This window comes from Primulina eburnea, chromosome 3, assembly GCF_022965805.1.
Source record: "Primulina eburnea isolate SZY01 chromosome 3, ASM2296580v1, whole genome shotgun sequence".
In the NCBI taxonomy this organism is placed as follows: Eukaryota; Viridiplantae; Streptophyta; class Magnoliopsida; order Lamiales; family Gesneriaceae; genus Primulina; species Primulina eburnea.
Window position 1 is genome coordinate 5,083,074 of NC_133103.1, and position 22,364 is coordinate 5,105,437.

The 22,364-nt window shown below is 39.5% G+C and overlaps 4 protein-coding genes and 2 pseudogenes across 4 annotated transcripts; 4 read left to right on the forward strand and 2 right to left on the reverse strand.

The window, feature by feature from the left end:
• The first annotated feature begins 691 nt into the window (after nucleotides 1-691).
• On the forward strand, nucleotides 692-2,641 carry LOC140828672 (uncharacterized). Its single transcript, XM_073191597.1, has 4 exons — nucleotides 692-794; nucleotides 852-1,105; nucleotides 1,712-1,826; nucleotides 2,319-2,641. Exons 1-4 carry the CDS (start codon nucleotides 692-694, stop codon nucleotides 2,390-2,392), a joined length of 546 nt encoding a protein of 181 aa, XP_073047698.1. The 3' UTR covers nucleotides 2,393-2,641.
• Nucleotides 2,642-2,774: 133 nt separating this feature from the next.
• LOC140825631 (GDSL esterase/lipase At1g33811-like) lies at nucleotides 2,775-4,497 on the forward strand. Its single transcript, XM_073187526.1, has 3 exons — nucleotides 2,775-3,373; nucleotides 3,453-4,085; nucleotides 4,157-4,497. Exons 1-3 carry the CDS (start codon nucleotides 3,052-3,054, stop codon nucleotides 4,378-4,380), a joined length of 1,179 nt encoding a protein of 392 aa, XP_073043627.1. The 5' UTR covers nucleotides 2,775-3,051; the 3' UTR covers nucleotides 4,381-4,497.
• A 177-nt stretch (nucleotides 4,498-4,674) lies between these two features.
• LOC140828673 (GDSL esterase/lipase At1g71691-like) lies at nucleotides 4,675-6,562 on the reverse strand (annotated as a pseudogene).
• An 822-nt stretch (nucleotides 6,563-7,384) lies between these two features.
• On the forward strand, nucleotides 7,385-11,746 carry LOC140828674 (uncharacterized protein C57A7.06-like). Its single transcript, XM_073191598.1, is given in 11 exon segments — nucleotides 7,385-7,481; nucleotides 7,593-7,766; nucleotides 7,828-7,929; nucleotides 8,532-9,007; nucleotides 9,163-9,384; nucleotides 9,490-9,798; nucleotides 9,947-9,987; nucleotides 9,989-10,259; nucleotides 10,789-10,867; nucleotides 10,951-11,057; nucleotides 11,138-11,746. Coding segments are annotated over 11 exon segments (2,310 nt in total). The 3' UTR covers nucleotides 11,570-11,746.
• A 131-nt stretch (nucleotides 11,747-11,877) lies between these two features.
• Nucleotides 11,878-22,156, reverse strand: LOC140825636 (uncharacterized). Its single transcript, XM_073187530.1, has 6 exons — nucleotides 21,689-22,156; nucleotides 13,153-13,264; nucleotides 12,953-13,046; nucleotides 12,692-12,869; nucleotides 12,539-12,608; nucleotides 11,878-12,293 (listed from the first exon to the last, which is right to left on the reverse strand). Exons 1-6 carry the CDS (start codon nucleotides 22,063-22,065, stop codon nucleotides 11,982-11,984), a joined length of 1,143 nt encoding a protein of 380 aa, XP_073043631.1. The 5' UTR covers nucleotides 22,066-22,156; the 3' UTR covers nucleotides 11,878-11,981.
• Nucleotides 18,896-20,503, forward strand: LOC140825637 (aminomethyltransferase, mitochondrial-like; annotated as a pseudogene).
• Nucleotides 22,157-22,364: the final 208 nt, after the last annotated feature.

A 22,364-nucleotide genomic window follows, 5' to 3' on the forward strand; every position in this document is an offset into this window, starting at 1 on the left:
AATAATAATATTAATAATGTCTAATATTTTAAAAATAAACAAAATTTCATATAAAGTTAATCGATTTGTAATCAAAAATTAAAATTATTGTGAAACAGTTTAACAACAAACAAATAGAATCAATTTAATATCTATTGTTTTGGTTTATACTAATAGTAAGCAACTTTTTGGAAAAAAAATTTAAAAATGCCAATTTTTATTTGAATATTTTAATAAAAATGAATAAAAATTTGAAGTCCAGGTGTGCTAAATTAACACAATTTTTATATAAACAACCCAAGCCAAAACTAATAAATTATTGAGTAGGTTTCTTGTGAGACGGTCTCACGAATCATTATCTGTGAGACGGATCAACTCACTGATATTCACAATAAAGATAATACTCTTAGCATAAAAATTAATATTTTTTCATGGATAAACCAAATAAGAGATCCGTCTCATAAAATACGACCCGTGAAACCGTCTCGTACAAGTTTTTGCCTAAATTTATTTGAACATCTTTTTTATTAATTTAATTCGTTATGTCAATTAGTTTCATTTAACAAAAATTTGTCTACCCCAATTTTATTAATATTATTAATTTGTTTTTTTAAAATATATTTAGCATCATCATCATTTTTTTAAAAAGATAATGAAGCTGATTAAATTAATGAATGGCATATAGAAATAACTAATTAGAAAGAATTTTATAATGAATTGGTGGGAAGTTTTGGATTCACCACAAAATATAGGGGCCATATTTAAAGAAGATGAGACTACGTCGTATTATCCATCGCTCTATCCAAACCGGCAACGTAGCAATAGCATAGGCCCTTTCATATTTTATTCGTCGACACTTCTTGCATGAACAGAAAACCTCAATCAGTTCAACAATGGGGAAAACGAAAAAGAGTTGCTCAAGTCGGCGCCTTGGAGAGATGCCCCAGAAGATGGCGATGACAAATTTCAAGAAGCGAGGCTGAAGGTGTCGTCAGAGCCAGGTACAATACCCACTATGCATGTCCCAGGCAAGAAGGTTTACTACTCTGAAACAGATGGTATTGGAGAAAATTCCCTCTCTGAAATCGATCCCGAGCTTCGGTACAGCTTCCAACGAAACTTCCAGGTAAATTCCCTGACCAGTTCGTTTTTACTTATATGATGTTTATATGGTATGCACATGTGTGCGTGCGTCTGTGTGTGTGTGTGTATGTTTGCAGGCCTTGAGAAGATTTTTATGGTTGGTTATCGTGAGCTCTTTTAATTATCAATGTTAGATGATGTTGTTTCGGGAGGATATTGTATGGAAAAAGTTACAATCTTTGAGGCATGAGGTACACCTTGGAGTTTTCTCTGTAAACTGTTTCTTGATTTTAGATCTTCAGATTCACTGCTGAAATTATTTAGTTTCCTGGGGCTTTAAAACTTTATAAGCAGCTTGTGGATGCTGAAGTGACTATTAAGCTCGTGAAAAATATGGTAGGCCTTTTGACCCTAGGCATATTATTCCAAAGATTCGGGTTTTCTTTCAAGAATTGGAATGTATGTAGTGTGTTGCTGAATTGCTGGCCCTGATGTATTGATCATCGACATATTTTTCTCTTCATAATTTGTGAAGCTTTGTTCTAAAACAAGTCTTCGTGCCTGTAGATATGACCTGGTATATTATGTTGTGCTATGACTTAGATTATGCAAACAAAGTATAGCTCTAAGACATCGCTCATCTCTGCAGTTCCTTCAGCATGTTTTTAGCGTTGACACAGTCGTAAAACCGCTTCCTCCTTCGGTAGCATACAATGTTTCTCGCAATTTGACCTTTTTCACAAGGATCTTCACACAGTTCTTTGGTAAGTTTGAATATAGTCAGGTACCATTGTGTGCTTCCATGAAATTTTGATGAAGAAGACAAAATGATGTATTCTATTTCCTTCATCTCCTAACTTCCCGCAGCTTGTGTGACGGGAGTCTTATATTTCATAAAAAGGGATCGTTGTTACTTCACTTTTGCCCATTTTATGAAATTTAATAATCTTTGAAGGCTAAACTTTAGCCAGAGGCGTGCAGTTCAAACGTAACACATCATCAGGAAGGAGACATGTAATGAAATATTAGTGTCTGAGGTTATAAAACTTGTTCTCTTCTGTCGCTAGTACCCAGACGTGAATTGGTGTTAATTTGTCTTCCATTCTACTATCCATATCCTAGTAAGCAGTTAAGAGTGCTGGATGTTTAAAAGGAAGAAAGTTGTGCTTCTGGAAATTTTTTCATTATTTCTTTTTGTGTGGTGTGTGGCGCACAAACATAATCTCTCCTTATTTATTTGCCTATTGTTTGCGCAGATCCAGATGGTATAGCAGATGCTCAGAAATCACTTTGGTTAGGTCAAGAAGAAAAGGTTCGAAAAGTTCGATGACTTTTGAACTCAGATAACATTGATGTATTTGATGAGAGATTTATTAGGCCCTGGTTTGGCAGAATCAGTTCTATCAAGGTTGCCGAAGTATATCGGCATAAATTTTATCAATATGTCATTTCGCATCAGTTCGATTTATTTTGTTTCTCCCCTCCCGGCACAGTTGTCATGGTTTTGTGGTGATCAGATCTCAGATGTTGGATCCAGCGCAATGTAGTATTTTTTGACATGAATAGAATATGTGCGGCTGCACATCTCATTTTTCTTTCTTTTTCTTAACATTTTTAAATGCACATATACATTAATATCCGTGTGTATATGTGTGTGTGTGTGGAAAGATTGAACCGAAGTCCCTGATCAGAACATAACTCTCAACTGCCAAACCCAAAATCATGATTCAGCCTACTTTTTTTTCTCGAAATATTTTCCCAAGTGGAACAAAAGTCTGGTGTCGTGAATTAATAGCATCGATTTTCATGGTACATGACACCTTGTTGACATAGGTCTCACGGGATATAAGCCATTGCCACCGTTGCTTTGGCAATTACAAAATCAGTCGTGAATTACAGCTAAAAAGAGTTGGAGCCCAACAAATACCAACTTTATTGATTTCGTCTCATGAACCCAATTAAAATCAGTTCTTAGAATTGCGCTATAAAATGATCCACATTTCAAACTTGAAAAATACTCAAATCTTCACTGTGTGTAAGGCAATGATCAGTGAAAAAGTATCTAAAATGGCAAATCTCATTAAAATTGTTATGTGGGTTGTGTTAAGTTTCTTGTCTTCAACAACTATGTCGCAACCTAATTATCAGCAAGTGCCAGCACTGTTTATATTTGGTGACTCATTGGTAGACAATGGCAATAACAATGGATTATTCACTCTTGCCAGGGCGAATTACAGACCATATGGCATTGATTTCCCACAAGGCACAACCGGACGCTTCACAAATGGCCGTACATTCGTCGATGCTCTAGGTTCTTTTTATCACAGTCTTTTTCAGGTGATCATCTCTTATTTTTAAGATAGCCCTTATGCATTTCTTTATGTTTTCAGCTCAGATATTAGGCTTTCCGAACTACATTCAGCCCTATACCGAGGTTCGTGGGCGAGCGTTACTTCAGGGAGCCAACTATGCATCAGGTGCTTCGGGAATTCGTGATGAAACAGGAAACAATTTGGGTGCTCACATGTCAATGAACCAACAGATTGAAAACTTTCAAAGGACCGTGATGCAGTTGAGTAGGTATTTTGTAGGAGATAGCAATGCACTCGCCTATTACCTAAGCAAATGCATAATTTACTGTGGGTTGGGAAGCAATGATTATCTCAACAACTATTTCATGCGGGATTACTACTCAACAAGTTATGAATACACCCCCAAAGGTTATGCTGCTTCCCTAATCCAGGATTATTCCAAACAATTAACAGAAATATACAACTTAGGAGCACGTAAAGTGCTTGTGACTGCAGTCGGGGCAATAGGGTGTATACCTTATCAATTAGCACGATACAACGGTAATGGAAGCCGGTGCAATGAAGAGATAAACAATGCTATTTCACTTTTCAACTCAGGACTGAAACGGCTGGTTGATAGATTTAATAATGGCCTGCTTCCTGGGGCGAAATTTGTATACCTGGATTCATATCAAAGCGGCCGAGATTTAGCCTTGAATGCAAGATTTTATGGTATGCATATACGTATGACAGTATGAAATTATCTTTTGTTTAAAAACTTAGTCCTAATGTTTGTTTGACAGGATTTGAAGTGCTGGACAGGGGATGTTGCGGGGTGGGAAGAAACAACGGGCAGATAACATGCCTTCCATTCCAAATTCCATGTGAAAACCGGCGCAATCACTTGTTTTGGGATGCATTTCATCCTACTGAAGCTGCCAATGTTTTGCTAGCTAAGCAAGCCTACTCTTCTACCTCCAAATCATATGCTTATCCCATTAATATACAGCAATTAGTCATGCTCTAGAATTTAAATGGTCATCTTCTATTATTTTAATAGCTAATCCTCTTATGTAATTTTCACTTTTCTATTACAAAGTCCTCTAAGGCACTTTTTATTGGTTATTAAATATGTGCAATCCTACATTTGTCTCAGTATTTTTTAATAATAAATGTTTTAATCGTAGTTCTTTTGGCATTACTAGCTTTTAGACTTTCTAAAATTCAGTTTAACATCCTTCTTCGTCAGCTGCAAAGATATATCTAAAAAGACAACAGATCAATTACAAGAACACAAAATAAACAGATTTTCTTTGATGTATTTCCCCTACTGCATCTGCTCCCTCTAGAAAGTTCAAACTCGTGAATTCAGGGAATCACGAAGAAAAGAAAAGAAAAAAATGTCAATTGATGAGATCAAAGACTGGCTAGCTGCTGTATGTTGATTGGATAAGCAAACACAGTATTCCCATCGAAAGCTCTCTGTCCAAACAATATGTTCACCGCTTCCGCGGGGTGGAAAGCGTCCCAGATTATGAACTGTTTACGGTCTGGAATGGTAGGCAAGTGATTTAACCTCTGTTCCTCCCAATGCCGCAGCACCCACGATTCACCTCACTGAATCCTATACAATAAGAGTGTAAAAGCGAATACAAAATATTGAAATCTTGATTAAATGAGAGAGAAAATGAAGATCTCAAAGCACCACATGTTCCGCCATTTGCAAGAAGATCTTGAAACATCTTGCCAATATCGGTGTAAGAAAATCTTGAACCAGTTAGATTAGCGCTGAGATTGTTGATCATGGCCTTTGTGTTGATATTGAAGGGAAGCACAAGCTGGTTAACTTCTTCTGAGCATATACCGTTGCTACTCTGAGCAAGAATGCCTGGAATACACCCCATCCTGGCTCCAAGATTGTGCAGTCTCTGCAATTATTTTAAAAAAAAAACTCAAGAAAATACAAGTATATATGCAGTGGAGGACCAATTCCCGACATACTATTGCCCAGTTCTTTTAATATACCTTGTTCATATACATAATCATGACCTATAAATTTAAATTTTGTTTTTTAATCAAAATACCCAATAAGTACAAGTTGCAAGTATTCATGACGTAATATACTTAGCCCATGTAGATAGTCATGACCCATAAAATTTAAATTTTGTTCATTTCTTGCCAAAATACCCAACAAGCCCAAGCGGCAAGTATTCATGGATCATAACTCATATTATGTATTTATTCAAAGAATAAGTATTTGTTCTGACTAAGTTGGTTAGTTTTTTTTTTGAATAAACTTGGTCCAAGAGAATCGCAATGATGCAATTTACATAGAATTTATTTATATTTTATATTATATTTCATATTTTTATCGTTATATATTCGAAAGAAATTTTGCTCACCATAGAAAAGATGACCGACTACGTGCCCTGTATAAATGTGTCACATACGATTATGACAGTGTATCTAAGTATCTCAAAGTGACTTGTTGGGAGTACTGTTGAGACAAGAGATCAGCATATTGTTGAGCACCTGGATTGATAGTTGGTTGTATAATTGGGCATGAGGTAATTGTTTAAATAATCATTGCTGCCATCCTATATAAAGCAAATGAATTTGGCCACAGATTGCGACACATCTGGTACACCGAGGGTACCGGTGATTTGATCTTTAGTGCTCTCAAAATTTTTAATTTGCTGATTAAAAAAGAAACCGGCCAACCTGTGTCCTGTTGGTGTAAAAGGTGACAAACAGACATTGTTACACGGTCATACGTACGAGGTTGTTGGAACAAAAAAACATGTGCCCAAGTATCATGCATCATCAAATTATTTTGACATTACTTACAAAATTTCTTCCCGTGTCATCAAGGATACCAGCAGTTGGCGCCAGTTGCAGAGGCATAATTAACCCCATATCTCATTTGATCCCCAGATGCCTCAGGATATGGAGGAATCAGTGGCAGTCCAAGAAATTCATCTGCATGCAGATTGCAGGTAAGAAACAAACCAGGTTGAATACAAGAGATTTTTTGTTTTACATCACTGAAATGTTGGTTTCCATTTACCAATGGAGTTAACGGTTGGAAAAACTCCCCGTGGAGCCGCCCTATCCACCAGAGAGTCACCAAAAATGAACAAGGCAGGCACCAAAGCTTTCCTTTCACTACCAGCTCCATCTTCTTGACCCCTTACAAGACCTGCGTTCATGTTGCAAACTAATAACATCGCAAAGAGCCACAAAGATTCAACTGTTCGCGAGCCATTCTTTGCACGTGAAAATGTGTGCTATTGTGTGTATGGAATGTCTGACAGTCTGAGGGTCCGACCTATTGGTTGAGAATAAAAAAATATATCTTCCAAAATTATATCTATTAGTTTAAAGTTTGGACAATGAAAAATCATTTTATTAAATAATGTTTTAACTATTTATTTTAATTGATAGGTTTTCCCTTCATAAATATCCAATAAAAAAATAATAATAATAAAAATAAAATAAAAATAAAAAATGTACATAATTAACGAATTTATAAATATGTAGACCCATTTTCCTAATTGCCTTAGGCCCAGAACTAAATACCCGGTTAGGCCCAAGTTGTATAGACACGAACCCATAACATCCTCACATCGTCCTTATTCCCTTATGTTGGGCCTTACCGGATATTGGAATGGGGCCAGGCCTAAGTTAAACTAGAGAATATGGGTCCAACAATTGATAACCATTAGGCATCAGGTACCAGCCAACTCCGTCCGATTCATCGTCACGGCGGCTCCGTCGCGCACCACCAATCTTCCATCGGCCCGTGGCGGTAATATGCTCCTGCATCTCCTTAATTCTACTGATTTCTCTATTCTCAGAGCAGCCGACCTCCCCCCTCCTTTTTGTGTGTTCTGCAGCGATCACAATATGTCTTCTATTAATTAGAGTCTTAGTATTAATACGCAGATTGTGTGCGAGCTGTGTCAATTTTGGTTGTTACCGTATCTGTAGTTATCTATTAACAACTTCGAGTTCTCTATCAGACCACAACAATGGCAGAAAATAAAGGAAAATCCAGGTATGAAAGCCATAGTAGTCGAAGGAAATATGGAGAAATTGTGAACAAGAAGAGAAAAGGTTCGAGATTTGGTAAGAATAAAAGAGATAAAGCTAATAAGAAGAGGGATTGGCGTGGGCCTCGTTTGCCCAATGCATTTCAGAAGGAGCTAGATCTCCGCTAACCTAAGGTTGGCCCTTCAGATGACGTCGGTGAGATAGCTTTTAATGATGACGTCGGTGATGATGTGTATGAATATGAAGAAGCTATCCCAGAGGAGGAATCAAAGAAGAATAAGCGGTATGACCCCGTTGAAAACTATCAGTATGAGCTTCCTGAAGATTTTGAGGTATCTCTCCAATTCCATTCGTGGTTGGGCACTCACACACAAGTGCAGGTACTTTTTATCTAACTCTTGTTGTTACCATTGACTCTTAGGATGGAACATTGCATCCGACGAAGGTGAGGATGCTGAAGATGATGGAAGACATGAGAGGATGTTACAAGAGATAACTCGGCTTCCAAGTGATGCTTTTGCAGGTAGTGGTCTATCTTTCACCCCCGACTAATTTGTTATCGCAAGTAGTTTTAACTAAATTTAAGAATTTATTCGGTCTGGCATGCCATAGCTTTTGGTTTATAGCGTAATCGCCTCTTAAATTCAAGGATCTTCTACGTAGTTCTTTACTAATTTGGAGTCTCTAAATCGGTGAACTTATTTACTTTTTGTATTGCTGTTAAGAAATGAAATTCCTTAATTAATGTAGAAGTACAATTGATGGATTTCCTTCTTAAGCTTCAGAGAAAAGATGGTGAGCTCCCGTCTCCTGTAGACCCCTTCAACAAGAAAGTGGGAAAAAGGGGAGTGAGTTCATAAACAGATAAGACATCCTTCTGACCCATTTTACGAAAGACTTCTTGACGACCCAATTTAAATCTAATTTTTCCCCAACTTGTTGTTTGGGAAGTGGGAACCCATAATATTCTGTAGCAACCTTTATTTTTTAACTTTGCATTTTTTTCCTGTGTGTGCCACATGCTCATCGAGTATTAAATTCACCCCAACAGTCAACTTCAGTGATTCAGTTGTTTTTTTATAGGTACATTCACGTGTAACTCTAATATGTTATTTCCCCTTACAGGAAAAAAGAAGAAAGATTTTATCATGTCTGAGGCATATCCAGAGTCTGAGTTCAATCCTAGTAACGATATTCTTGATGGCAAGGGCCAGTTAAGCATTCAGGACCTTCTGGAACCACTGCATGGTAAGTCAGGTTTCAGCAAACTTAGAAAGAACCTGCGTCGGTATGAAAATAAGTCGGTTTCCATTATCGAACCACTTGCCAAGGCGGATCAAGCAAGATTGGAGCGGAAGGCTGCTTATGAACAATCTAAAAAGGATATCACCAAGTGGGATCCTTTAGTCAAGAAAAACAGAGAAGCACCTACTTTATATTTTGATGAAGAAATGGACTTGGGGTTTTCAACTATAGGAGCAATAGCCTCTGAATTTGAACCTAGAACTGATTTTGAGAAGAAAATTGCTTCCTTGGTCAGCCATAATGAGCTTGTTGAAGCTCACAAGAAGGATGGTGCAAGGCTTCTTGAACTGAATGAGGTATGGAGGTCATATACATCTATAATTTACCTCAATTATGTCCTCAATCCTCTTTTATTTTTTTGATTTTTGTCTTTTATTCTGCTTTTTTCAACTAAGAACAATGTAAATAGAATATCGCTCAAAGCAATTGTGTGCGGGGTGGTACATTGCAGATGTCAATTGAAGATATGAAGGATCATCAGGATCGGCTTGCTGAAATGCGTAGTCTTCTTTTCCGCCATGAACTGAAGGCAAAACGAATTAAGAAGATTAAGTCGAAAACATATCACCGTTTGTTGAAAAAAGAGAGGACAAAAGCAGCTGACCTGGCAATTCAAATGGATCCCCAAGCTGTCAAGGAACTTACAATGAAACAAGAGTTTAAAAGAGCTGAGGTGATTTAATTTATGTAGACGTATGATTATTTAACATTGTTTTCAATTTGGGTCAGTCTTGTTTCAGAAAAATTTATTATTGCATTACTATCCTCTTAAATGCAGGAACGTATGACTTTAAAACACAAAAACAGCTCAAGGTGGGCAACTCGCATCTTAAAACGAGGTCTGCAAGTCCAAGATGATGGAACCCGGGTAGCTTTTGCTGAGCAACTTAATAAACATGCTGAATTGACTAGGAAAATGAGTTCTGTGAACAAAAATAGTAGCAGTGATGATGATGATGACTTGGCAGATGGTTCAGATCTGGATAAAGCGTCAAATTTGTTGATAAAGGCCAAGGAAAAAACACGGAAATTATTAGAAGAGAATGAAGAATTGCCCCATTCAGGAGTGATTTCTTTACCTTTCATGGTAATTTTGACGCATCTTTTTTTCAATGATCTTGTCCCCATTATAGTGATGCACTGATACTATTTAAAATTTTGGAATTTTTTTGTTGATAAAATTTTGTACATTTATGAAATTGATATATTGTGACCTTTGATGTTTCTTTGCAAAGGTGCGAGGGTTGAAAAAGAGGAAGGAGGCTGCTGATGAAGAAATTGGATGATAAAAGTGAATTGAGAGGCTGTGATATGGATGTCTCGAGTGTAAGGAGGGTGTTTGGTGTTCCTAAAAAGGCAGTTTCTGAGAGTAGTAAAAAGGTCAAATCAGATTACTACTATGCCAACAGTGATGGTGAAAATGATGACGCGGAAAGAGAGGATGAGATTACTGAACATGAAAAAGATGATCATTCACTGAGATTATCAGACATTGATCCTAATTTACTTCGTCAAGAGTTTGAGATCGATCACGATTCTGTGTTTAAGGTGACAGAATTACTTCTTATCTTCATTCGATTTTTTACCATGTTGTATTGGAAACACTGTGATCTTAGTCTTCAGTGGTGCATGTTAGAGAGTGAAAGTCAACTAGGGGGCTTGATTAACGATTGCTCGTGTTGTGAAAACACGAATTTTGTGTCTCAATACACATTTGTGTATTTGTAATGAGGATCGATAATGTGTTTAATTATTTAGATTTCCAAAATGTTGATCATGATGCACTAACTTCAGAATGATTTTTTGGACATTCCTGAGAATTTCTTTGTACTTGCAAAGATTATTAATGGCTTCTTTCCCGTATTCAGCTTCCTTAATGTCAGGTTCATGCTGCATTTTCTCAAATGTTGCTATCCTATTGTCTATCATGAACAAAATTGCTGAATGAGATTTGGTGGGCTGGAATATTCATGTGTCAGTTATATACCCCAAAACCCTTTATAGCTATATATATGTTCATTTCTTGTAGCATGTTGTGTGTTAACATTAATTTAAAGTGCAATTTGTTGCATTTCAGAGTTTTGAGGCCAATGTTGAAGATCCAGAGCCCAAATTAACATATGACGTATCTTACTTTGCTTCGGATTTGTGGAAAAAGATAAGCTTGGTTTTGAGATTTTGTTTTTTTGTTGAGATAAGAACTCATCACGATTGATTCTAATCCATGAAATGGTTGAAGAGGCGAAAAAATCATCAGCTAATAGTAACCAAATTGAAGTTGGCAATGATAATATTGACAAATCTTCAGCATCTGTAAGATCTTTGGAAAAAGATCCAATGATGGAGGTATTTCCTGCTCTCACGAACTTTACATGCCTCACCATTCCAATTGCTAGTGTGAGAACTCTTTTCTTATCGTTTAGCAGGATGATGATGGCGATAGTGATGCAAATAGTGGTGGAGAAATGGTGGATGGAATTTTATCTAGTGGCGGTAAGTCTGCCTATGAACTTCCATCCCAGTCAGACCTTATACAACGTGCATTCGCTGGTGATGATGTTGAAGAATATTTTGAGAAAGATAAAGCAGAAGTATTGAATGAGGAAAATCCAGAACCTGAAAAACCCGTTTTACTTCCTGGCTGGGGTCGGTGGACCGACATACAGAAGAAGAAAGGTTTACCTTCTTGGATGCTAGAAGAGTACGAGACAGCTAAAAAGAAAAGAGAAGAAGCTCTCAGAAAGAGGAAGGATGCACATCTGAATAATGTTATCATCTCAGAGAAGTTGGATAAAAAGGTCATTATATGCTTGATTTTATGGTTGCATATTCTTCGAAAAGCTACATCCTCTGTCTGAATAATTCGGTCTTATCCATATGTTGCTCCCATGCGATTTTCCCACCTGTTGTCCCTAATATCATTTGTGTCATGCTTGTTTGTGACCGAGTGTTTGCTTGAAAATAGGCTGATAAAAAAAATACATACAAAGTTGCAGTCTAATTGTGTATAGACTGATGATCTTTAGAATGATTTTTACTTGGTATCTTGTTGTCTAATTGTTTGGGTTGAGGGTTCTGTTGTTTTTCTCATTGGTGATCTATCCCTTAAGTTTTTTTTTGTTGAACTCAAATTCTACTGGGTTTTTTTTGTTGAACTTAAAATCTGTGAAAACAGAACATGGTGGTGGTTATTATGAAACACCATTCCATCCCTATAGTATACATATACAGTTGTTGAATCAAGAACAAAATTCCTAAAACGTACATACATTAAGTAATTGGAAGATCGGCCAGCCAAGGAAGCAACTTCTCATGGACCAAGTCAGGCCTATCATCATGAGGGCAATGCCCAACACCTTCCAATAAGTACAGATTCACATTTGGTAGCCGAGCCGGCAGCAATGCAAAGTATTGCCCCACTGGTCCATCTATTGGAGTAAGAGGATCTCGATCACCCCACAGCACCAAAATAGGTAAATTAATATTTGGCATCAACTGAACTGGATTCGGGCCTGGTGGCCCAGTCACGATTGAAACGAAGGCATCCAGAGCTCCTTCGTCCTCTGCTGGTTTCCGAAAAATCTGACGTTTTTTGAGAAACAAACACATAAAAAAAAAAGATGGTTGATAGGGAATCGTTTATCTTTTCCACCTTATAACGCTGTTATCTTTGGGTTTTCTGCGTTTTTCTAAGCTAATACGTACAGTTGGGAATATTTCTGAACATCTTAAAGAAATCTGGTGATTTCTACCTAGTGCGAAAACTGAATGTGCCTACTCCACCACAGAAAATTCAGTAATCGATATGAAAACAAGAAAACCATTACCTCGACAAGGTCCTCATCTACGTTTTCCTTATTCCCATAGGCAGACAACAATATGTTTCTGAGATTATTGCTGCACCATAAAGGAAAAACAACTCTTGTTATAGTTTTTCCTCTTATGCTGACACGAAGCAAAACTCAATCAACTAAATACACCTTTGTCTGATGCGATTGAATAAAGAAGAAGCAATTCTTTGTTGCTTCAATAACAAATCGATGAGCCAAAGCAAAGGAAAGAATAGCCTTATCCTCCAGTCATCTACTATGGCCTTGTTGTTCATACCACCAGCACAATTAAATAGCACAAGGCCTTTCACCAGGGAGTTAGTGGACTCTGTTTGAGGAAAAATTACACGTACATTGTAAAAACCAAGCCTAACATAGCACTAGACAATAAAATAAGAAAAATCATCACACCTGAAGCAGCAATAACACAAGCAAGACTACCAATTGAGTTCCCCAGTAGTACAGTTGGCATTTGAACAATTTCATCCAAGAAATCTAGTATCAACTGTCCATTTCACAGCACTCTTCGTTAAAATGAAATTGTAAACATAAGAAAGGATTTTCAAAGGTTAGCCAGCAAACAAAATCACAAATTTCATAGAAATATTCACCTCAGCCCAAACTTCCATGGAATAAGCAAAACCAGCTGGCTTTTGTGAAGCACCGAAACCTAAGAGGTCAATGGAGTAAACTGTATGATTTTGAGCAAGTACCGGGATATTCCTGAAATGGCAGGATGATAGCGTCTAGAATCCGTTAATAGCACCACAGAAGTTAGATTAACATGAAAATGCCACTTAAGATGACAGTCCCTCTGCAAGTCCGAAAATGAGGAGTCATATTTGCATGACTGCCTACATTTACTTCATTGTACTCCAAGTTTTACTGAACCAATAATACATAAGCATACCAAGCAAACAACATTAACAGCAAAAAGACTTGGTATACTGTATACCATCGTGCATACAAGTGTTCGTCCGCTCAGCAGTTGACAACCCTTTTCATTCAAATCAGAAAAAAGACAGACTTGCTGAGGATCAAATTTATACCTCAAATATAATCCTTTCAGCGGACTTCAAGTACAACTATTCTCAGACCAAATTTCATAGCGGTTGGCCCCAAATCTCAGTCAAAGAAACTGAAACAAAAATAAATCTAAAACATACCTGTTTGGGCTAAAAATAATTATATTATGAAAGCCCGATTTAATTATAAAAGCTCAAATGAAATTAGGGAGGCCCAATCAAATTATATAGGCCCATCAAGTGTATCAGATTAATTCTCATCGATTCAAACCGATCACAAAGCGTTGCAAATAGAGGGAGATCGTGGAATGGTGGACGGAAGAACGTGGCTCATGGGGGAGTGGGAGGAACCGCACAGTTTGCAGAAGAAAAAGAGGACATCGGCAAACAAAACACAACACAACTCTTCAACACAGACAAATCTGCAAATACTCTCTGCAAAATTTCCAATATTCAAGCAATAGTCTTTTTCAAGCTTTCAAGCATATTTCTATTTACGTCTTCTCGTTTGTAGATTTCAGCAACTTCATATTTTATATTTTTATGTCTTGTAAATTTCTACAGTTTATTGAAAATATAAACGATGTCAGAGATTTATTCCTCAAATCCCAATAGTTTTCTTTATTTTGGCGTTATAGTTGTTTTAGGAGATTAGAACCGACGATCAAATTTAGAATTCACAATCGCTTGTTTTTAGAAGTTAGATTTTATCATTTTCACACAAATCGGTGCACTTCGCACCTGGCACGCCCGCAACACCAAATATTGTGCAAACATATTTTTGGCACGCCCAGTGGGACCGCACTATGCCGCCAAGAAGAAAAGAAAACGTCAGTCAGGAGAGCGGGGAGTCTCTGGCTAATCAAGAGGGAACGTCTCAGGTTCCACAGCCAGAGCAACCTACTGTCGAACCACAGGCTGAAGAAGTAGATCTGCTGCAGATTCCTATTACATATGATCAAGTTTCAGACAAAGTGGTGGAAGAGTTGACCGCCATAAAGATTGAAGAGATCTCAGTGGCATTATCTAAAGCCATGTCTGATTGTTTAAAGACTCTACTGAGTAAACCGAACCAGTCTACCCGAGGGGAGCAAAATACCACTGTCAAAGAGACTGGCCAAGGAAGCAACCAAGTCCAGGAATTCGACCAGGGAGTTGGAAACTCAAGGGCTGGCGATCCTCGCCGCCCGGAGTTCACTCTCCCAAATCATCCAGAGAGAAGGTACACACCACCTCACAAGAGAGAAGAAACTTTAGGTGGAAGATCACAGCCATATCCACGTACTCACGGAGTGGGGAGCTCGAAACAACCAATTACTCAAGTGTACAGTGTGACCAATCCTCTGTACCAACCGGGAGCTTATGATGACATGTCCCACATGGATCATCAAGGAGTGGATGGGGGCGTACCAGGAGGTAATTTTGGTTTAAATGCAGGGTTCCAAGCTCGGGGGGCAAATTACTACCATCACCAACTCCCCGCTCGGAACATGAACGGGATTGATCCAGAAATGGTGAGAGAAGCTGTTCAAGAGTTATATGGGCCGGCCTTGAAACAAATTGGCCGCCCAGAGTTCCACAAACCCTATCCAGACTACATTGACGTGAATAACCCGTACCCAAGGGGTTATAGAGTTCATGATTTCAGTTTGTTCTCCGGGGAAGATGGCCAGTCCAGCATGGAACACATAGCCAGATTCACCATTCAATGCGGGGAGTTAGCCAACTTGGAGAACTTCAACAATCTAAAGTTGCGGCTATTCCCAAATTCCCTCACTGGAACCGCATTCGCTTGGTATGCCTCACTCCCCAAAAATTCCGTGATGAGTTGGCAAGAAATGGAAAGACAATTTCACATTCAATTCTACAGAACAGAACCAGAAGTGTGCATTGCCGACTTATCGAGAGTCACTCAAAAGAAAGGAGAGTCCGTGGAATATTTTATCGACAGATTCAAAAAGATGAAGAATAGATGCAAGGTGTTCTTACCGGAGACAGAGTTCGTGAAAATGGCACAAAAAGGGCTGGATTTTGAACTAAGGAAAAAATTCCAGGGAATGGAGTTCAGGGATTTCTTCGAGCTAGCCGCCAAAGTGGCTGAATACGAAGAACTCTTGCGGGAAGAGTCGTACAAGAAGAAAACTACTATGGGGTCTTATTATCAGGAGGTGGAAGAGGTGGCATTGGCAGAGATGCAATCGGCCGGGTCTTGCACAGTTCCGCTGCTAAAAAAGAAGCCAACAGAGAAGAACAACTCCCAACTCCCCAAAGACATGCAGTATACATTCGATGTATCAAAGACCGAAGAAGTTTTCGACTTCTTGGTGAAAGAAAAATTCATCACGTTCCCGCCTGATCACAAGATGCCACCTACAGAAGAGCTGAAGGGACGAGAGTATTGTAAATACCACAACTCCTATAATCATGCCACCAAGTCTTGTTGGGCGTTCAAGAACATTTTGCAAGATAGAATTAACAAGAGAGTTGTGAAATTCCCTAACAAACAAGAATCAATGGCGGTGGATGATGATCCCTTTCCTCCAGTGGCTTTGGTTAATGTAAATGTGACAGATTTGAGGGATCTTCTCAATGAGAAAAGAAGCCGATCCTTTGCAGTGAAAGACCGAGTAATCAAGAAATACTGGATTCCAAAGGGTCAATTGTTTGAAGCACCTGGAAGGCATAGTGCCGATCGAATGCGCACAATTCAACAGCGTTTCCCCAGAAATGTTGGTGAATCCACGGCCTTTAGGCCGAGGAATCAACATTTTCTTGAAAGACCAGTGGTGGAAAAACAATGGTTTAGAGGGGAGTCATCTTGCAATCATCGTCAAAAGTATTCGGACAGGAGAAATGCATATGAATTTGAGTCACGAAGGGTGGAAACTAGAAAATTATCAGCTGATCAAGGCAAAGAACGGCGTTCATACGAAATCTCAAAAGGAAAAATGATTGAGAGCAGCAGAGTAAAGCCGAGATACGTCCTTCCAGCCAGAGGGGAGTTCAGTGACACTTGGAGGGTGGCCCAACACAAAAAGTTCCCTAGGCCACCAACTAGGACTCAAAAGAGACGGCTGTTGAGAGAAAGAGCGATTGCAAGAAGAGAGGAGTCCTCTAAGTTGAGAAATGAACCCACAAATGATATTCCAGTCGCAAGGAGTCCAATGGGGAATAAGTCCAAGTTTGGAAGATCGGCTACTGAGGATAAGTTTGTGGAGGATGATGATGATTTGTTAAGCGAAGAGGATGATCAAAGAGGAAAAACAATCAATTTTTGCGTTGGAGAGTTTCACATCACAGTGGATTGTGCCACAGGAGTGGTAATACTACCAGAGAGATTTAAAATGATAGAAGAAGAGGATGGGGAGTTGATGCCCCAAGGATCAGGGCAAAAGAAAGAGCATGCAAATAAACTCCCTGAAGGGAGTTCAAGAGTGATTATCAAGGAAGATCACCCGAACAAGCCTAAACAAGTGATACTTGAAAAGCCTACACCGGCCATGACCAAACACATAAGGCCGTTGTACATCAAATCCCACTTGAATGGGAAGCCAGTGTCTAGAGTGTTGATAGACAATGGCTCATCGGTAAACGTTCTCCCAGTAAGAATGTTGAAAAGTCTGGGCAAAAATGAGGAAGACTTGATTCCTTCAGAAGTTTCGGTTGCTGCATTTACAGGCGAAACTACCAAGACCATTGGGGTACTCCCCGCTGATGTTACTGTGGGGAGTATGTCATCTTTATGTGCATTCTTCGTTGTAAACTCCTCCGCCAACTTCCAAGCGTTGTTAGGCAGAGATTGGATCCATGCAAACCAGTGCATACCATCCTCAATGCACCAATTGCTATTATTTTGGAAAGGGGATGACGTGGAGGTCATGGAAGCAGATGGACAGCCGTTCCAAACAAGTGCAAGTGCAGTAGAAGCCAGATATTACAATGGGGATTTTGGGCCCATCAAAATCCGTAGCAATAGCAAGAAAGAAAATCCACTGTACATGCAAACACCAACTCCAAGCTCGGTGTTGGAAAGAATCCTCAAACCTACTGTTATCGTGCCGTCTAGGCCGATAATTCAGCCACTGATTGAGGAGATTGATGATTGATTCGAACCAAAAAGAAAAAGAGGGAGCTGCAACCTCTATATGGAAGGCACATGTGCAGCAAGTACTGGAAAAAACTAAAGGAAGAAAAGTATGGGACACCTATGGAACTGAGGTTGTCCAAGAAATAGGAAAAAGCTAGCAAGTGATGCAAACACGAAGGCTGATATTCAGTGGGGAGTTGGCCTTCTTCAGCGGGGAGTTGGCCTTCAGGGCCACTCTTGTATATGTTTAGTTTTTTATTTCAAGTTGTCATGTGATGTAGGCCTTAGGGCCACTGAGGTAAATATCTGTTGTTTACGATTCAACAATAAGATTGATCAGAGAAAGTGGGACATCAAGCCACTTTCATTATTTGAAGATACTTTGTTTCAGCTGGGAGTCGGCCTTATGGCCACTTATTATATATACATTCCGTTGATATTTCTAATGTTCCTATGGTACGAGAAATCATGGGGAAGTAGACCATACCGCCATTATAGATTGGTTGTTTGCATATGCAGTGACAAACCATGAAGTAGGCCTTCAGGCCACTTAGAATATGGCAGGAAAGAAATATACTGAGCAGGGAGTTGAGCTCACCGGTGGGAAAAGCGAATAATAAAGGAAGAATAGAAGAGAACAAGGACGTTATGCAAACCCAAGAGGACCCAGAAGTTGACTTTGGAAGAAAAATAGGCTGACCAGCCATTTTTGTATGTTCTAGCTTCATGTTCATGTTGTACGATTTTATTTGAAATAGGCCTTAGGGCCACCAATGAAAATATCTGTTGGTTATGATCAAATGAAGTTGGCCAGTAGGCCACTTTTATCATATTGGATTCATTTTGTTTCGATAGGGAACCAGGGGAGGAAATAATTGCGATGGGGAGTTTTAAGCCAATCTATGGTTTTGATTGTTCCAACATCCAATACACAACGTCACATACAAACTCACCTTCATTCCACATCCATCACCCAACAACCACAACACCAAACCAAGAGTCAACAAATCAAAAGCGGAGTCACCGCATGCAAGAACAGTAAGTAAACGTGTATGCGGGATAAGGGGTCTGACTGAAGTGCAAATGCATATACGTGTGTGCGGGATAAGGGGTCTGACTGAAGTGCATATGCATATACGTGTATGTGGGAAAGGGGCCCGACTGAAGTGCAATGCATAATGATAGGGATAAGGGAGTCATCTTGAGTGGATGCAACACGTAAGGGCACGTAAGGGCACGTAAGGGCACATTAGAGTTGAGAAGTACCTGTGTTGCAAGATACCCCAAACGACACTAAGGCTTAGGTGTCGAATACACCGGAGAACTGAGGCCAACCCATGGCCAATTCTCAATCCAGCATTACCTGTGAAGAGCAAACATGCGAACCGCATATACAACAAGAGACTACATACCTGTTCTTTTCACCACCTGTGGAAATGGCACCAGAATGAAGAATGCATGCGGAATGAGCTTTTTTGGTCTCTTGGGCCCCCAAAGGTCCTTCAGATCAATAAAAATAGCCATGGTAATTCCAAATCCAAGGAGGAATGGAAGCGACAGAGGGCAAACATGCAATACGAGATATTTACGAATATGAGAGGAGGAGGATTGTGGCAACTTGGTCAATTTATTACTCGCCGTTTGGCTCATGGAGACAAAAAAAAAAAACTATAATTCGTCGGTGCTTTTCATCTGAAGTTGATCTAAAGAAAAATGTTATGTATGACTTTCATGTTGCCCATGGTGGAAAAATGGTGCTTTTTGCAGGTTGGAGTATGCCGATCCAGTACAAAGATTCAATCATTGACTCTACCATAAATTGTAGGGAGAATGGTAGCCTATTTGATGCTTCCCATATGTGTGGTCTAAGTCTTAAAGGAAAAGACTGCATAGCTTTCCTTGAAAATCCTGTCACTGCCAATGTCGCTGGGCTTGCACCTGGGACTGGGACTTTGACTATCTTTACAAATGAAAAGGGAGGCCCAATAGATGATTCAGTAATCACGAAGGTGACAAATGATCATATGTACCTGGTTGTTAATACCGACTGCAGAGACAAGGATCTTGCCCATATTGAGGAACACATGAAAGCATTCACATAAAAAGAGGCCGACGTTTCATGGCACATTCATGATGAGCGTTCCCTTCTAGCTCTGCAGGGGCCTCTAGCTGCCCCAGTTCTCCAGCACCTGACTAAAGAAGATTTGAGCAAGATATACTTTAGTGACTTCAAAGTGATAGACATCAATGGATCGACCTGCTATCTTACTCGAACAGGGTACACAGGCGATGATGGCTTTGAAATCTCCGTCCCTTCAGAGCATGCTGTTGATCTTGCAAAAGCGATTCTTGACAAACCTGAGAATATGGTAAGATTAACAGGGTTGGGAGCTCGAGACAGCCTTCATCTAGAAGCTGGACTGTGCTTGTATGGCAACGACATGGAGCAGCACACAACACCTGTTGAGACAGGATTAACATGGATCCATTTGCCCCATCCACAGGACAAAGGCTAATGTATGGCCAAAATCCCTCCAACCCAAAACTCCCCCAGGAATACCGCGCTAATGAGTAAAGGAGGACAACTCAAACAGACCGTCTAAATGAGCACAATCATCTATCCTACAATTCTCAGAAAAGAGTCAAGGAGTCGAGGCAAGACCAAAACCTCCATTTACGATCATCCCTCGTACACCTCAAGGCCTCGCATAACTTGAAGTTAATCGGGTAAGCAGGAAGAAAGAAATGCAATTCCAACCAAGGTGATAAATAAATTATCAGATAAATGAGGAGCCAAGAAATACGGAGTGCAATTCAAGAAGGAAGAATGGATTACCCATAGCAGTAGACGGCGGAGTAGTATCAGCGATGGGAGCAGAGGGGATGCCTGAGACGCTGGAATCAGAAATGTGCGCCGACGTTTGGGCCATACAGTTTCTTCAAGCAGCAACGGCGACCGCAAAACTCAATTCCCTTGAAGGCGCGATGATTGAAGGACGAAGGGGGAGTAGGGATGGCGAAGCGGTGTCTTCCACAGTGGCAGCGGGGAATAATCAGACGAAGGACGCGAGAGAAAGAAGAAGGAACTTGAATCACAGCAGCAGCCTGGGAGGGAGTTTCAGAGCAGCAGGGAGCGAAGAGGCGGAGAAGAAGAGAAGAGGGCGAGCTGCAGAATTTGAATGCGAAGGAGAAGAAGAAAGGGGGCCAAAGATCGCGATTTGAATCTGGGGGAGGGAATTCTACTGGGTAATGAAAAATTCATTAAAGAATTGGGCTTGGCCCAAAAGTCACAAACTCACTCCACAAAAAATGCTCACATGCCGTTCCAAATAAAAGAATTAAAAATGGTTTACATACAAGCATTTTGGCCCACGGGCCAATGCTTGCGGGGGGCAATTGTTTGGGCTAAAAATAATTATATTATGAAAGCCCGATTTAATTATAAAAGCTCAAATGAAATTAGGGAGGCCCAATCAAATTATATAGGCCCATCAAGTGTATCAGATTAATTCTCATCGATTCAAACCGATCACAAAGCGTTGCAAATAGAGGGAGATCGTGGAATGGTGGACGGAAGAACGTGGCTCATGGGGGAGTGGGAGGAACCGCACAGTTTGCAGAAGAAAAAGAGGACATCGGCAAACAAAACACAACACAACTCTTCAACACAGACAAATCTGCAAATACTCTCTGCAAAATTTCCAATATTCAAGCAATAGTCTTTTTCAAGCTTTCAAGCATATTTCTATTTACGTCTTCTCGTTTGTAGATTTCAGCAACTTCATATTTTATATTTTTATGTCTTGTAAATTTCTACAGTTTATTGAAAATATAAACGATGTCAGAGATTTATTCCTCAAATCCCAATAGTTTTCTTTATTTTGGCGTTATAGTTGTTTTAGGAGATTAGAACCGACGATCAAATTTAGAATTCACAATCGCTTGTTTTTAGAAGTTAGATTTTATCATTTTCACACAAATCGGTGCACTTCGCACCTGGCACGCCCGCAACACCAAATATTGTGCAAACAATACCTGCGCCAATGAGCAATGGAAGCACCAAAACCGTGAACCAGAAGCAGGGGAGGATTCGTAGAAGTATTGCTACCATCAGCTTCTGGGTATACCAAGTAGTTAATATTATATCCTTTCCACACCCATGTACTGCACTTTGCGTATATCTCCTTTAACTCCAACGGCGGAGGCAAAACCACATCTGTTTCGCTCGGCACCACCACCAAGGTGGAGGCGGCGGAGACCTGGGCACGGTTGATGACAGAAACAGGATTCTTGGACATAAGACGAGAGGAAAAGTTAACTGAAGACTGCAAAGGATTGAGCTGTCTTTGTGCACAAGTCATCCATGGTGGAGAAAAGATGCAGAGTGCCGCTCCATTTCCAGCCAAACCCATTAATTGTTTTGGGGTTTGCGTAGGATTGACAATGGAGAGCTGAAAATTTCTGCAACCACCAGTTTTTTTATTGGAAGGAAATGATACTTTTCGACTACATAGACTAAACTAACTCCGCGCGCACACGCGCGCACATATATACGTGTGATGCGTGTTATTTAATTTTTTTAAAAAATGATTTTTGAAACTTTAGATTAATGGAAGAACGAGTTTTTCTTCATGTTTATGATTCTGTTTTGTTAGTGTGTGTGTGTGTATACTTTTACTATATTTTTAAATCCAATTAACATATACAAACT

Bases quoted from the DNA above. Each gene is read 5' to 3' on its own strand.
- LOC140825631 (XM_073187526.1), top strand. From the start codon at position 3,052: ATGATCCACATTTCAAACTTGAAAAATACTCAAATCTTCACTGTGTGT. The intron at 3,374-3,452 runs GTTCTTTTTATC...TTATGTTTTCAG, and splicing joins TACATTCGTCGATGCTCTAG to CTCAGATATTAGGCTTTCCG. The intron at 4,086-4,156 runs GTATGCATATAC...TTTGTTTGACAG, and splicing joins CTTGAATGCAAGATTTTATG to GATTTGAAGTGCTGGACAGG.
- LOC140828672 (XM_073191597.1), top strand. From the start codon at position 692: ATGAATTGGTGGGAAGTTTTGGATTCACCACAAAATATAGGGGCCATA. The intron at 1,106-1,711 runs GTAAATTCCCTG...TCATCTCTGCAG, and splicing joins GCTTCCAACGAAACTTCCAG to TTCCTTCAGCATGTTTTTAG. The intron at 1,827-2,318 runs GTAAGTTTGAAT...TTGTTTGCGCAG, and splicing joins GATCTTCACACAGTTCTTTG to ATCCAGATGGTATAGCAGAT.
- LOC140825636 (XM_073187530.1), bottom strand. From the start codon at position 22,065: ATGGGTTTGGCTGGAAATGGAGCGGCACTCTGCATCTTTTCTCCACCA. The intron at 13,265-21,688 runs GTATTGTTTGCA...CTGCCATTTCAG, and splicing joins TCCATTGCTCATTGGCGCAG to GAATATCCCGGTACTTGCTC. The intron at 12,609-12,691 runs GTGTATTTAGTT...TTTATGGTGCAG, and splicing joins TTCAATCGCATCAGACAAAG to CAATAATCTCAGAAACATAT.